Below are 13,817 nucleotides of genomic sequence, written 5' to 3'. Positions count from 1 at the left end.
ACCGCCGTTCAGGTCTTTGTTGACCGATTTAGTAAAATGGCCCATTTCGTCCCCACCTTCGTCACTCTCGACTCGGCCGGTTATGCATGTCAACTCCGAGATAATGTAATACGACTCCACGGAATTCCTGAAAAGATCGTCTCCGATCGAGGTCCTCAATTCATGTCTCGATTCACAAAAGACTTCTACGACCTAATGGGGATAACACCAGGCCTCTCTACAGGCTATCACCCTCAAACAGACGGACAATCCGAACGGATCAACCAGGATCTAGAGCACTACCTCCGCGTTTTTATAAATCATCGACAAGATGACTGGGCAGACTGGCTCTCCATTGCTGAGTTTACATACAACAACCACCTCCATACCGCAACGAATCAAACACCCTTCTTTTTGAACTATGGGTTACACCCAAGAACGAATATCACCACCACGTTGTCCCCTCGCTCCGCTTCTGCAGCAGAATTTAGCGAACAAATGAAAAAACTCCACGATATCACGAAATCCTCCCTTCTTGTAGCAAACGAGAATCTGAAGAAGTATTACGACCGTAAGAAATCCCCCTCCCGGGAGTACCAAGCTGGCGACAAAGTCTGGTTAGAAGGGCATAATATCACAACGGATAGACCAATGAAGAAATTAGACGATAAACGCTTCGGACCTTTCAAAGTCACCCAAAAGGTCGGACCCTCCGCATATCAACTCGACATCCCTAAAAGTTGGAAGTCCATTCACCCCGTATTCAACGAAGCCATCCTCTCACCATACCACGCTCCCGAATTCCTCAATCAACCAATTTCCTCGCGGCCACCACCCGAGATTGTGGAAGGAATAGACGAATACGAAGTAGAGAGTATAATCGCTTCCAGACCGACTAAACTGAAAGGTAGTAAGCTCGACTACCTAATTCACTGGCATGGTTATCCAGTCTCCGAACGCACTTGGGAACCCGACACCAATCTTACGCATGTCGCTGATTTACTCGCCACCTTCCACAAAACAAATCCCGCCGCCCCTCGTATTATTACCGCTTCTCTTCACTTCCGTCCTTACGAAAACTACACCGCCACTTCTAAACCGCTGATGCTTTTTGATTGGATTAGTAACAAGTTCCAAAGTGCCGCATCCGGACTCATGAGGACACGAGTCTTATAAAAGGGGAGCTAATGTGAGGAATCGATTTTTCTTATCGCATTCCCGTCATGTCGTGGTTAGCAGATTCGATCCCCATCACTCCTCTTGCCCTTGGACTAGAGATTACAGCTGGTGTCTTATTACTTTTATCATTTTTCTTCTTATTCTCTCTTCACACTCACGTTCTATCGTACCTACAACAAGGTAGACTCGTTGTCGACCCTCAAGAAGATATCCAGATGACATAGCCACGATTCAGTGCTATGTCTGGGAATACTTCGGAGGAATATTGATAAGCGAAGAAGGTAGTGAATCAGCGCCTTCTCATGGGCTTACTGATACAGCCAATCGCATATCCCTTACCAATACGTTTTCTGATACGATTAGTAAACACGATAGATCGGACCACTTCCTCCCTTTTTTCTTATTGGTTAGTTAGCTGGTCAGACCACTTTCTCAGTAGTTCCCTTTCTCGGTCTGACCATCGCCGTTCACTATATAAGAGAAGTATATACTCAATGTATTGTTCTCTAGTTCAATATTAGTTTGGATTTGCGCTCTTACCGATACTCTTCATTCTCATACTCTGATTCACCGCCTTCAAGGAAGGACTTGACCAGACATTGAGCTTTGTTATATAGCTTCGTATTTGTTGCCTGACACAGAAGGCTTTACAAGAAGCCTCTAAAGGCTGTCAAAAGATCACTGTATCCTTTGACAAGCGGCCTCGGTCTGTTGTTGATGACAGGAGCAGTAGTTTTGAAAGAGAGGGACATCAGGAAAAACCATTTTGCTATATAGCTAAGCATGTTTCTATGGCTTCTATAACAGCTATAGCATTACTATAATAGTCAAAAAATTTCTATAATAGATATCATAACTGCTATGGTAGCTATAGCAGCTATAGTAGCCATGATGGCTTGTTTCTATCTATGGGAACTTTGTTCTGATCGTGATAAAAACACCATTATTACTCACTAAATGGTTTGGCATATATATTAGCCTGGTTATTTATGCAATAAAAGTCTATCACATATGTCCCAAATATTGTCTGTATATTTCAGCAACCAGGCATTGCTATGATAGATGCTATAGATGCTATAACAGCTATAGGAGCTATAATAGCTTGTTGTTTTCCATGAGACATTTTTCTGGTGGTAATGAGAATGCTCTTATTATTCATACAATGGTTTGTTATGCAGGTAAATCAGTCTCATGGTTTTATAAAAATCTATCACAAATATTCAATTGTACAGATACTAAAGAACACCACTAACATCACATCAAAGTTGAAGTGTTTTGCTTGACGCACAAGGATGGATTTAGGTGGAGTTTGAACATGTGGCACCAAAGTGAATTTTCCAGCAGTTGACTTTGAACACTATAATTGAGTGCGTGAAAATGGATAGTGTCGCTGTCCATTTTCACACACTTCCCATGATTAGATTAGATGTGTTTCCAAGGTGGCTTGCTTAACAGGGAAAAATAATTTTAAGTGGAGCTTTAAATTTCCACACCAAAGCAAAATTTTCTAGCAGTTGACTTTGAACACTAAAATAGAGTGTGTGAAAATGGAAAATGTCATTATCCGTTTTCACATGCTTCCTATGATTAGATTAAATTTTGTGCCATTTTTTTTTCAGAGTCAGCTCTTGATGTATACGTGGCACTAGTGTTATGTCACAAGTCACATCACAGCTCAGTACATTTGGATGCTTCACTTGGATTTTCTCCATCTTTTGCAACAAAGTCAAGCTAATACAACACTCAATGAGTATCTTAGCCTAATGTATGTTTTCTTTTTTACAGTTATCTTATGTGACACTAATACAAGCTCTTTTTATTCTCAGCCACCATCTGCATTGGCATAAGTGCTATAAATGCCCCCACTATATTCAACCACCACATCACAAGTCTACCTTCAGGTATAGTTTGTGTCCAGAATTCTTATATATGGGACTCATCAGTCCTAGCTATCCCCACTGATGTCTTTTGTCATTACAGTGATTTATTGGTATATGTATAACCACTTTTATTTTTCCTGAGTCGCTGGTGAATAGGCAGAGGTAAGTTCACCCATTTAATACTTGGTGGTAGTCACTTATTGTGTTATTGGAACGACCAAGACTTTCTTACTCTGGCGCACAACTCAGACAAGCAGAAGAGAGAAGAGAGAAAGAAGGGATCACCCCTTAGGTTTCAAGAAGTTTGTTGTGCTAGACAACAGGAGGACTCGCTGAGTCCTTCCCCATATATTGCTCCTGTATATATACTAAAATACATGAGGTACTGTACAGTTGTAAATAAAGTTTAAAGTACAATGTCTAGCATGTGACTATGAAAAGTCCGAAAATGTAAAGTAAATGGTCACATGATCAGTCATGTGACTTGGAAAATGAAAAGTAAAAGTACAAAAAGTGAAGCATAAGTAGGTGCTGGTATGTCAATTGTAACAGTTATTGTCTTGCACAGACTTGATGAGTTATCAAGCAAAGCTCACAAGCCATTCATGAAATTGTGGTGAGTAATTTCATGGTAGCATTTATATAACATTACTGAGTGCATTGTACACAGTATGAATAACTTACAGTATCTGATTTAAAGGTATGTTTCAACTTTGTTAGGATAGTTTATCATTACATATGTCATGTAACCGTATTAGAAATATATGTTGATTTCACTGAATATGACCTCTGATTATAATACAAGTAAAAATAATATAAATGCCCTGGAATAATATTTTATGGTAGTGATGGCTTTTATGTTCTATGGTAGCAGTTATAGTAGAGGTATAGTACATGTATTACAGAGATGCTATCATAACTGGTATAGAAAATGTCTCAAAATAGTGCTGCTATATAGCGCTATATAATAGGGACTTGTCTAGGCATTGTCGATGATGAGAACTGCTGTTAGAAAACCACACACAAAAACAAACAAACACACAATCCTCCCAGATTCCACGGAACTTGTTTATGGGCTTTGCCTCCTAGAACAGTGGAGTGGTCTGGTTGTTCGTGGGGTGCTACATATAAAGATCCTTCAAAGTAAAACCCAGAGGTGTATGAGTGTGGGTTTTGAGGAGGAGGGATAGTTGAATTTATAGAAGATAGGGGCTTAGTAACGAGCATAGATGAGCACTACCTTGCTAATTGTAGCACAAGGTAGGTTTGAGAACGACGAGGTTCCCAGTGATAGCAGGCTCCTGACGCACAAACTGTAGTGCTCAGAAGGACTCTAATCGAAAGGGATAACAATGACTTCAAAAGTGGGAAGTGACGATGACAGCAATTAACAGTGGTAGCAGTGGGAAGTGTTGTGACCACACTGGATCACAAGTAGCAGAGAGTAGTGAACTTGAGATTAGAGAAGAAGTCTGGATTGGATTGCTTGTTTTTTTTTACAAGGTAAAATACAGGGGTTTATATAGTAAAAGAAAAGTAGGCTATGCACAGTATAGCTGTGCAAAAAGAATGAGAAAGGACATGAAGGAAGGAATGTATGCTGACAAATCCTGCGTAGGTAGTACAGGATAAGATTGTCAAAAAAAGGAAAAGAAAGAGATAGAACAATGAATGCTGTGAGTAATGTCACAGGTTTGTACAGCCATAAAGTAAAGGTAAAGTCCAATAGCAAAAAGAGAGCAGGAAATCATGATGTCATGGGAAGATGCAGTAAAAAAAGGGCAAGGCAAAACACTATCAGTATCAACACAGTTCCTTTATTGTCAGTCAGACATTCTAAAAAAAATATGTGTCCATAAAAATGATTCAAAAATCAAAAATAATCGCACTGTAAATGAATGTTCTGCTGAAAAAAAAGAAACTGGAGCCACCGGTCCACCACCTAGTCCAAATCCAACAGTTCCATGGCCTTACCAATGGACTGGTTGTGTTGGACCACCTGATCAAACGAGGGAGGGAGAGGAGTAGTTCCAATTTGGAACAAGTGAGTCCCAGGCAGCGTGTGGTAGGTGTAGCTGTAGCGAAGACTGACACAACCGGATAAACCCAGTCTCTGCCGAAGCAGCCATTGTTCTCCATGGAGCATAGCCACCACTCCATGGAGTAACCATTGTTCTCCTAGGAGTCATTATACTGTAGCGAGTAGCACCTCCGACTATAAGTAGTAGGGGGTTTAGTATAGGAATACCTCAGTCGTTTCTATAGCCTCTCGGGCAGTGGCTGAGGTATGTTACATTACATTTATTAGAGATCACCTTAAACTAACATCTATTGGGGTTTCACTTAGGTAAATAATAAAGTCGTTTCTATAGCCTCTCGGGCAGCGGCTGAGTTTCACTTAGTTTTATTAAAGACAATGGACAAAAGATAAGTGTACCCAAGTGAATGGGACAGCGATGAACATGGGCAACGCAAGGGGATGAACCTTCTCCAGCTCAAAAACTACCCACCCACGCTCCAACCAGGCAAGACGAGCGACCAATGTTTTGATAGTATATGATGGCAGATCGACGTCATGAAGATGGACCTGTTGCCCTATTTGGACCGGCCGCCGGGGCTTTGCTGATATCAGCAGTGGCATGTGGTAGTCAACGGATCGGCGACGGAAGCGGATAGGAAGTGGTGACATCAGAAATGGTGGGGGTGCAAATAAGATGAGGAGGAGGAGGGTGGAGGTGACAAAAAAGTGGATTGGAATGGGGATCCAGAAACGACCGTCAGGTGAGAATAAAAAGGAGAGGAAGGGGCCCATGGTGGGGCTAGGCAAAGGAAAGGGAGTAAGGGAAACGACAAAAGCAAGGGTGCAATGCAATGTGTAGCCAGTGGTGACGCAAAAATTTGCCGAAATGCCGAAATGCGGAAAGTACCGAATGGAAAAGCAAAGGTGAGCATGACTGGATTGCCTAATAGAGGTGGTGCTGATCAGCCACAAGTTCAAAAAAGGCAATATTAATTACTATTCCACGTGGCACTGTGCCTGTGTGGCGCAAAGGCGAGTCTTTTTGAATATTTGCTTCATTATTGACACCTGTGTAAAAGCCTTATCCCCTATACCGAGCTAACGGAGGGATGAAGACCTTAAATCGACAAGTAGCGTCACAAGTAATCGATTGAGAAGTAATCAACAACTAAGGAAAATATGTACATGGGTGTTCACTATATATACGTTTCTGAAAGTCAGCCATGAGGCGCTGACTGATGTTCTTTGTAATAGTTCTAGGCTCTTTGTCACGTGATGGTCACGTGATCTGATATAACTAAGTATTATGTTATCCGCGCTAATAGCAGCAGCTTAACATATTATATCTGTCATGTGATTAGATATTAAAGAAAATGAAAAAGAAACTAGCGCTCTTGTTCAGGTCGTGACATTACCCCCTCCTTAGGACTTTCGTCTCGAAAGTAGGGGTCCATTTTTCCGTTTTCCCAATTGAATAATTGTTTTTGGACTCTAGTCGTTGTGAAGTTTTTGAACGGTTGGAAATGTAATTGGAATCGTATCCATCGGGGTGCACTAGGGTTGTTATCGTGGAATGTTTTTACTTTGTCTGGTGAGTTGTTTAGGTGTTATTCGGGTTCCCATGTGCGTTCCTCTTTTGGATAATTCTTCCAATGTACTAAATATTCCAATTTTCCTCTTTTTAGACGTGAGTCTAGAACTTCTTCGACTTCATATTCTTCTTGTCCGTCTATTATTACCGGCGGTATTGGTTTAGGTTTCTGTTGGGAAGGGAATTGTGGTTCTTTGTATGGCGTGAGTTTTATCTCGTTAAAGACCGGATGAATGGGCCGCCATGTTGGTGGTAATGCTAGTTTATAGGCCGATTCGCCTATCTTTTCCAGTATCTCGAACGGGCCGTGTCTTTTATCGTCCAGTTTCTTAGCTGGTCGATCCGTTGAGATATTTGTTGCTTCCACATACACCTTATCTCCTACTCTATATTCCACTGCTTCTCTTTTCTTCTTATCGTACTGCCTCTTCATCTGTTCAGCTGCCTTTTGCAGCGACTCTTCTGCTTTCTTCCTCGTTTCTGTCATTCTTTTTACGAAATCTTCCGCATTTTTGTTCTTCACCCCCACTCTCACTACTTCCTGTGTTCTCGGATGATGTCCATGATTCAAGTAGAACGGGCTATATCCCGTCGCAGAATGTTGTTTGTTATTGTAAGAGAATTCTGCTAGGGTAAGCCATTCTGCCCAATCATCTTGTTTATGGTTTACGAAGATTCTGAGATACTGCTCTATCTCTTGATTGATCCTCTCCGTTTGTCCATCCGTTTGTGGGTGCCAAGCCGTCGATGGGTTTGCTTTTATCTGAAGAAGCGTATGTAGATCTTTCATGAATTTTGAAACGAACTGCGGTCCTCGATCTGAGATGATCTTTTCGGGTATGCCGTGGTTTCTGAATACATGATCTCTAAATAGATCTACTATTACCATTATCATGTTATATCCATTTGATTCTGGTAGTGGTCCGATCAGATCTACCAATATGATCTGCCACGGTTTATCCAGGATCTCGTTTGGATGGAGCGGTGCTGCTTTCTTTTTGTGGTCTGTCTTGGTTCTTTGGCAGACTTCACATCCATCTACGTATCTCGTGATATCTCTGTCCATATAGGGCCACCAGTATCGTCGAGTGATTAGCTCTTTTGTCTTATATCTTCCTGGATGACCTGCAATGACGGAGTCATGGTTTCGTCGGATGATTTCTTCCCTTAACGTGGCATCTTTTGGTACATAGATTCTGCCTTTGAATACTATGCAACCGTTTTCGTCTAGCCATCCATCCTCTCTTCTCTCTATCTTCCTTTCATCTTTTTTATCAGTTCATCCACGTTTCCTTTTCTCTTTGCGATCCACTTTGAGATTTCTAGCTCTTTCTCTTGGCTGTCTGCGATCTTTTGTCTTTGTTCTGGAGAGAGGGTCATTCTTACAAATAGTTTCTCATCCAGTAACACGACGTCTTCGTTGTTGTTTTCTCCTTTGTTATGATCCAATCGCCTCGAGAGAAGATCTGCTTTTATATGCTTCCTTCCTGGCATATGATGTATTGTGAAATGATACTGGCTTAACTCCGTCATCCACCACGCTTGTCTCCTATTCAACTTCTTTGGTTCTTTGAAATACAGCAGATTTTGATGATCTGTCCATATCTCGAATTCTTCTTCTGCGTCTATTAAGTAATGTCTCCATTCGTTAAGTGCCGTCATGATGGCAAGAAGTTCTTTGTCATAGATCTCGTAATTGCGTTCTGTGGGATTTAACGCTTTGGAGAGGTATGCAATTGGCTTCCAGTCATCCTTTTGTCTTTGTGATAAGACAGCACCCATAGCGAAGTCACTACTGTCCGCTTCTACTTTGTATTGGCCATGTGGTACTGGGAGAGCTAACACTGGGGCTGAAGCTACACATTGTTTCAGTGTTTTAAATGCTTCGCATTGTTCATTTCCCCAAATGAAATCCTCTTTTCCCGTTAACTTGGTCAATGGTTTGGCTACTTCCCCGAAGCCTTCTATGAATCTTCTATAGAAATTTACAAATCCCAAGAATGCTTGTATCTCCTTCTTATTTTTGCACTCTGGCCATTTGCTAATTCCTTCTACTTTTACCGGATCCATGCGAATTTCGTTCTCTGAGATGATCAGTCCCAGGTATTCTACTTCTGTCTGTTCGAAATCGCATTTTTCTGGTTTAAGATAGAGATGATTCTTTCTTAGGATTTCTAACACACGTTGCGTCGTTGCTCGGTGCATTTTTATATCCTTTGTGAATATCATAATATCATCTAGATATATGATCACTAACCCTTCGTCTATCAACTCTTTGAAAAGCGTGTTCATCATTGTTTGGAACGTGGCGGGGGAATTTGTCAGTCCGAAGAACATGACTAATGGTTCGAATAACCCTCGATTTGTCCTAAACGCCGCTTTATGCTCGTCTCCTTCTCTCATTCGGATATTGTTATATCCCCATCTTACGTCCAGTTTTGTGAAGTATTTTGCTCCACTCAACTTGTCTACTAGTTCTCCGATCAATGGAAGTGGATATCTATTTTTGATAGTGATATCATTTAGCTTCCTATAATCTTGAACCGGTCTTAACTTTCCGTCTTTCTTTTTTATGAAGAAGAATGGTGGTGCGAACGGGGACTTCAATGGTCTTATCCGTCCCGATTTTAGATTCTCTTTTAGGAACACATCTAGTTCTTCTTGTTCTCCCCTTGCCAACGGATAAATCTTGCAATCTAGGGAGTGATCTCCCGGTATGAGTTCTATTGCGTGATCCCATTGCCTTCTTTCAGGTAATGTGTCAAACTCCTTTTTATCAAATACGTCTTTGTATTGATGAAGGTGTTCTGGCACTATTTTTTCGAATCCTCCTTCTTTTCGATCCTTGCCTGCGGCTTCTGCTAGTTTCTGTGCCATTGTGCCTTGGGCTCTGATATGGTAATATTGATCGTCGATTGTGGCATCTTCGAAATTATGGAGGTTCACCTGTATCATCCGCTCGTCTTCTCCTAGTTCCTCAAAGAATATTTCCGGATCCTCCTCTGGATCAGAGATTCGGATTCTCGGTCTACATTCTTCGGGACATCTTTCAAAGGTCAACTTCGATTCTTTCCAGTCTATCTTGGGATTGTGTTTGTTTAACCACTCATGTCCTAGAAACATTTTTCCGTTACCTAGATTGGTTATGGCAAGATGTATCTTCTCGACGTGTCCGTCGATTTCCATGAGCAGTGTTACAAATTCATTGATGGCTCCGTTCTTATTAAGAGTTCCATCTGCATTATAAACTGGAATAGGTCTTGGTATCTTCCTTGTCTCATATCTTTTGTCTTTAACAAATTGGGAGTCGATGCAACTCCCCGTGCATCCACTATCCAATAGTGCTTCGACTGTTTCTGTTTGGAGAGTATCTAGCGTAGTAAGCTTACATTTTACGTTCATTTGATTGCCTTGGGTGCCCCTGATGTACTTTTTTGGGGAGGCAATTTCTATGATCGCTTGTATCGCTTCTACTTTTGGTAACCGGTTGATTTCTTTTATCGTTTCCTGGGTTACTTCTCTCGCTCTCTTTTTATGTGTCCAGGCACTCAGAATCCCAATGGATCTTTCTTCCTTTTGGTCTCTCAGCCTGTCTACTACCCACTCTGGGGTCCAAACTTCTATTCTAGGTTTTTTTAAAGGGGTTCCTGACCTTTCTTCTACAGTCTCTGCTGCGTTTTCCTCTGTAGAGTTCGCCGCATTGGGTGTAGGAATCTTAGTATCTATCGTAAATGCTGCGCTTTCTAGTGATTTGCCCGCCGTCGGAACTGCGGATGTCTTATCACTCTGCGCCGCTTTTACTCTAGTTGCATCTTGTTTGTTTCGGATTTCTTTCTTTGTCTGGGTGGAAATAGTTTTATTGTCATCCGCGCTAAAGCTGCAGCTTAACAATTCTGAGTCATACGTATCTACAGTCAAAGGAAGAAAACGATTCAAAATGTCTTTAGGCTCAGTCGGTCGATGCGGTACTGCTGGCCTTTTTAAAAACCCTCTAGGAGTTTTTCCCTCTCTTCTTTCGTCATCTTTTCTAAGAATTCTCGGACATTAAATTGCGGCTTCTTTTTTTGTGCGTCTTTGCACTCGAAGCTTCTATGTCCCTTCTCTCCGCATCGGTAACATCGTCCCTCGGTGCGGAACTTCGCTTTATCCACCTCCATTCGTTCTCCGTTACCGGTATAAGTATACCCGGTTCCGTCTCTTTTCTTCTCTCCTTCTTTCTTTTGTTCCGAATAGGATTTCTTTCCGTTTTCGGAACCTTTCTTTTCTTTTTCTCTTTCTCTCCAAATATAGTCCATTCTGATGAGTTCTCTTTTCCACTCTTGGTAATCTCTAGGAATATGCCCACCGTAGATCACCCTATCTACTAGCGGCTTATTCATATTTCTTCTGAGTAGGGATATTAGAAACTCTTCATTTATCCTATTTGTGTATCCCGCCCATCTTTTCTTTTCTTCAAACCTTTCAAAAAAGGCTTGGGCGGTTTCATTGCCCTGTTTTAGGGTCAATATTTCATTTTTGGCAGCTTCTTTTTCAAAGCTGTCCTTGAATCTTTCTTCCATTTTGTCTGCGAAATACGGCCAGCTTCCGTATGTGTTTGTGATGTCGAGCCCCATTTGTTGAGCGTCGACCCGGTTTTCTAGCCAGTCGGTCCGAAAGGCCGCGGCTTCTCCTTCTTTCATAAAAGATAGCACAAAGCTTATCTTTTTTCTATCATCTTTGAAGTAGATGGCATCATCTTCGAAATGTAGAAGTAAGGACTCTCTAAAGGCCCTGTACTTTTTCTTATCTCCGGAGAAGTTTTCTGGCTTCTCCAATGCCATCATTAGAGCTCTAGAGCACTGGCGGCACTACTTAGAAGGTGCTAGGCACCAATTTGAAATTTGGACTGATCATAAGAATCTGGAGTATTTTATGACGGCCCGAGACTTGAACTGAAGACAGGCCCGCTACGCGGTATACTTGTCAATGTGAGGCAACGATAAACTATAACAAAAAACGAAACCTGTCTCCTTCTGCACTTGCAGGGAGTAAAAGGTTCAATGAGCTTGAGGTCGACAGACGCTAGTAAATATAGCGAGTAGAGGACTTTGAGAGGTAAGCTTCAAAGGTTCTTGTTGAGGAGTAAAGCGGGTAAATTCAGTAATAGAAAACTAAGGAACCATACATGAATAGGTAAGGCTTTATATAGTGAACTGTTCGTTCCTCAGACCGAAAGGAGAATATACGAAAAGTGGTCTGAGGAATTAATCGACCAATAAGAAAAAGGGAGAGTAACTATCGTACGACTTTTAACTTGATTAATCAGCAGGTGAGAGACTTGTACTAATAATAGAGGATTGTCACGCGTGTTCAGGAACCGTATCTTCATAATGAGGTACGATCCTGAATAAGGTGTTATTAGTATAACCAGGCTTTACTGAGGTTTGGAGCTGGTTGGCGAGATGCCTACTACCAGTCCTTACTCCGTGTGCTGGCTGGCTGGGAGCGATACCCAGTCTCTGATTTGTGATATAAAATGGTAGCGGTGGTTAAGAAAGCCTGTGAGGGCTATGAGAAGTAAAATGGCAAAGGATACCTCTAGCCCCAGAGCCAGAGGTGTAACGGGAAAAGTGTTCGAGAACCAAGACATAGTGAAGATAAGAAAATAATGAAATGGTCCTTACAGTCAAGGTTTAATTATAAATTAATTCATAAGCCTGGAAGCTCTATGGGGAAAGCGGACGCTTTGTCCAGAAGAGAGGATCATGCCAACGGCATCAAAGATGACAACAAAGGTGTTACCCTGATAGACCAATCAAGGGTTGCCAATGTTAGAATCGGGCAAGATTCCGATCTTCTGGAAGTCTTTAAGAAAGACATCTCCTCAGAAGAGAAGGCGCGCCTTGATGGCAATGAAAACTATTTATGGGAAGACGGGCTTTTCCATTTTAAAGACAAAATCTATGTGCCTGAGTCCGCAAGGATCAAGGCAATAGACAGACATCACGACACTCCAGTGGCTGGGCACCCTGGGTGGCAACGAACAATGGAGTTGATCTCCAGAAACTACATGTGGCCTGGCATGGTCAAAGACGTACAGGAATACGTAAAATCCTGTCTGAGATGTGCCATGGCTAAGAATTCTCACCAACCACCGGCCGGTAAACTTATGCCGAATCTGATACCAGCTGGTCCCTGGCAGGATATATCGGTTGACTTTACGACGGATCTGCCCGAGTCAAATGGGTATGATTCAGTAATGGTGGTAGTGGATTGCTTCTCCAAAGAAGTGGTATTCATACCCACCAATAAAACCATTACCGCCGCGGGTACGGCAGATTTATTTAAAGATTTTGTATGGTCTATCCATGGGTTACCAGAAACGGTTATCTCCGATAAAGGACCTCAATTCGCTAGTGAATTTACAAAAGATTTATGCCGGATGCTGGGCATCAAACCTAAGTTATCAACGGTGTTCCATCCGCAGACTGATGGACAAACGGAGAGACTCAACCAGGAGTTGAAACAATATCTCCGGATATTTATTAATGACAGGCAGATGGATTGGGCCAAGCGGCTAAAGATAGCCCAGTTCTTTTATAATATTAAACAGTCGTCGGCTATGGGAAAGGCACTATTTGAGGTTACTAGATTGTACCTCCCCAGAATGGGTGTAGAACCTGGTAAAAGCAAGAACAAGGCTGCTGGGAACATGGCCAAAGACATGAAGTTTGTCTTAGACGAAACGCGCAAGGCGCTATTCAAAACTGCAGAGCAGATGAAAGACAGGGCAGAGCGTAGACGCTCCAAAGCCCCTGACTACAAGGTCGGCGACCTGGTCTGGTTAGATACCGACCACTTGAAAGTAAAAGATCGGCAGTCTAGAAAACTGACCGAAAAATGGATTGGCCCTTACCAGATTAAGGAAGTCAAACCCAACACAGTGGAGCTAGAACTCCCAAAACGAATGAGGGTAGTACCCACGGTCAATATTAGCCGTGTGAAACCCTACAAAGGGCCGCTGTCATGCACCAAAGTTGATTGGTAGCATGGACAGGTGTCAATAACAAAGCGAATATTCAAAAAGACTCGCCTTTGCGCCACACAGGCACAGTGCCACATGGAATAGTAATTAATATTGCCCTTTTTGAACTTGTGGCTGATCAGCACCACCTCTATTAGGCAATCC

At 42.0% G+C, this 13,817-nt stretch overlaps 3 protein-coding genes across 3 annotated transcripts; 1 reads left to right on the top strand and 2 right to left on the bottom strand.

The window, feature by feature from the left end:
• Positions 1 to 1,160: 1,160 nt before the first annotated feature.
• SERLADRAFT_399035 (uncharacterized protein) lies at positions 1,161 to 1,684 on the top strand (the record flags this gene model as incomplete). The annotated part of the gene is made up of 1 exon (XM_007322256.1): positions 1,161 to 1,684. A coding segment is annotated over one exon (157 nt), but the record flags the coding sequence as incomplete, so codon positions are not given.
• Positions 1,685 to 10,493: 8,809 nt separating this feature from the next.
• On the bottom strand, positions 10,494 to 10,841 carry SERLADRAFT_399034 (uncharacterized protein; the record flags this gene model as incomplete). Its single annotated transcript, XM_007322255.1, has 1 exon — positions 10,494 to 10,841. The coding sequence occupies one exon, from the start codon at positions 10,804 to 10,806 to the stop codon at positions 10,630 to 10,632; it is 177 nt and encodes a 58-aa protein (XP_007322317.1).
• A 78-nt stretch (positions 10,842 to 10,919) lies between these two features.
• Positions 10,920 to 11,332, bottom strand: SERLADRAFT_399029 (uncharacterized protein; the record flags this gene model as incomplete). The annotated part of the gene is made up of 1 exon (XM_007322254.1): positions 10,920 to 11,332. A coding segment is annotated over one exon (178 nt), but the record flags the coding sequence as incomplete, so codon positions are not given.
• Between the last annotated feature and the right edge of the window lie 2,485 nt (positions 11,333 to 13,817).

Source organism: Serpula lacrymans, assembly GCF_000218685.1.
Source record: "Serpula lacrymans var. lacrymans S7.9 unplaced genomic scaffold SERLAscaffold_12, whole genome shotgun sequence".
In the NCBI taxonomy this organism is placed as follows: Eukaryota; Fungi; Basidiomycota; class Agaricomycetes; order Boletales; family Serpulaceae; genus Serpula; species Serpula lacrymans.
Note: the sequence above shows the minus strand (reverse complement) of the source record. Positions and strands in the feature narration are given on the sequence as shown.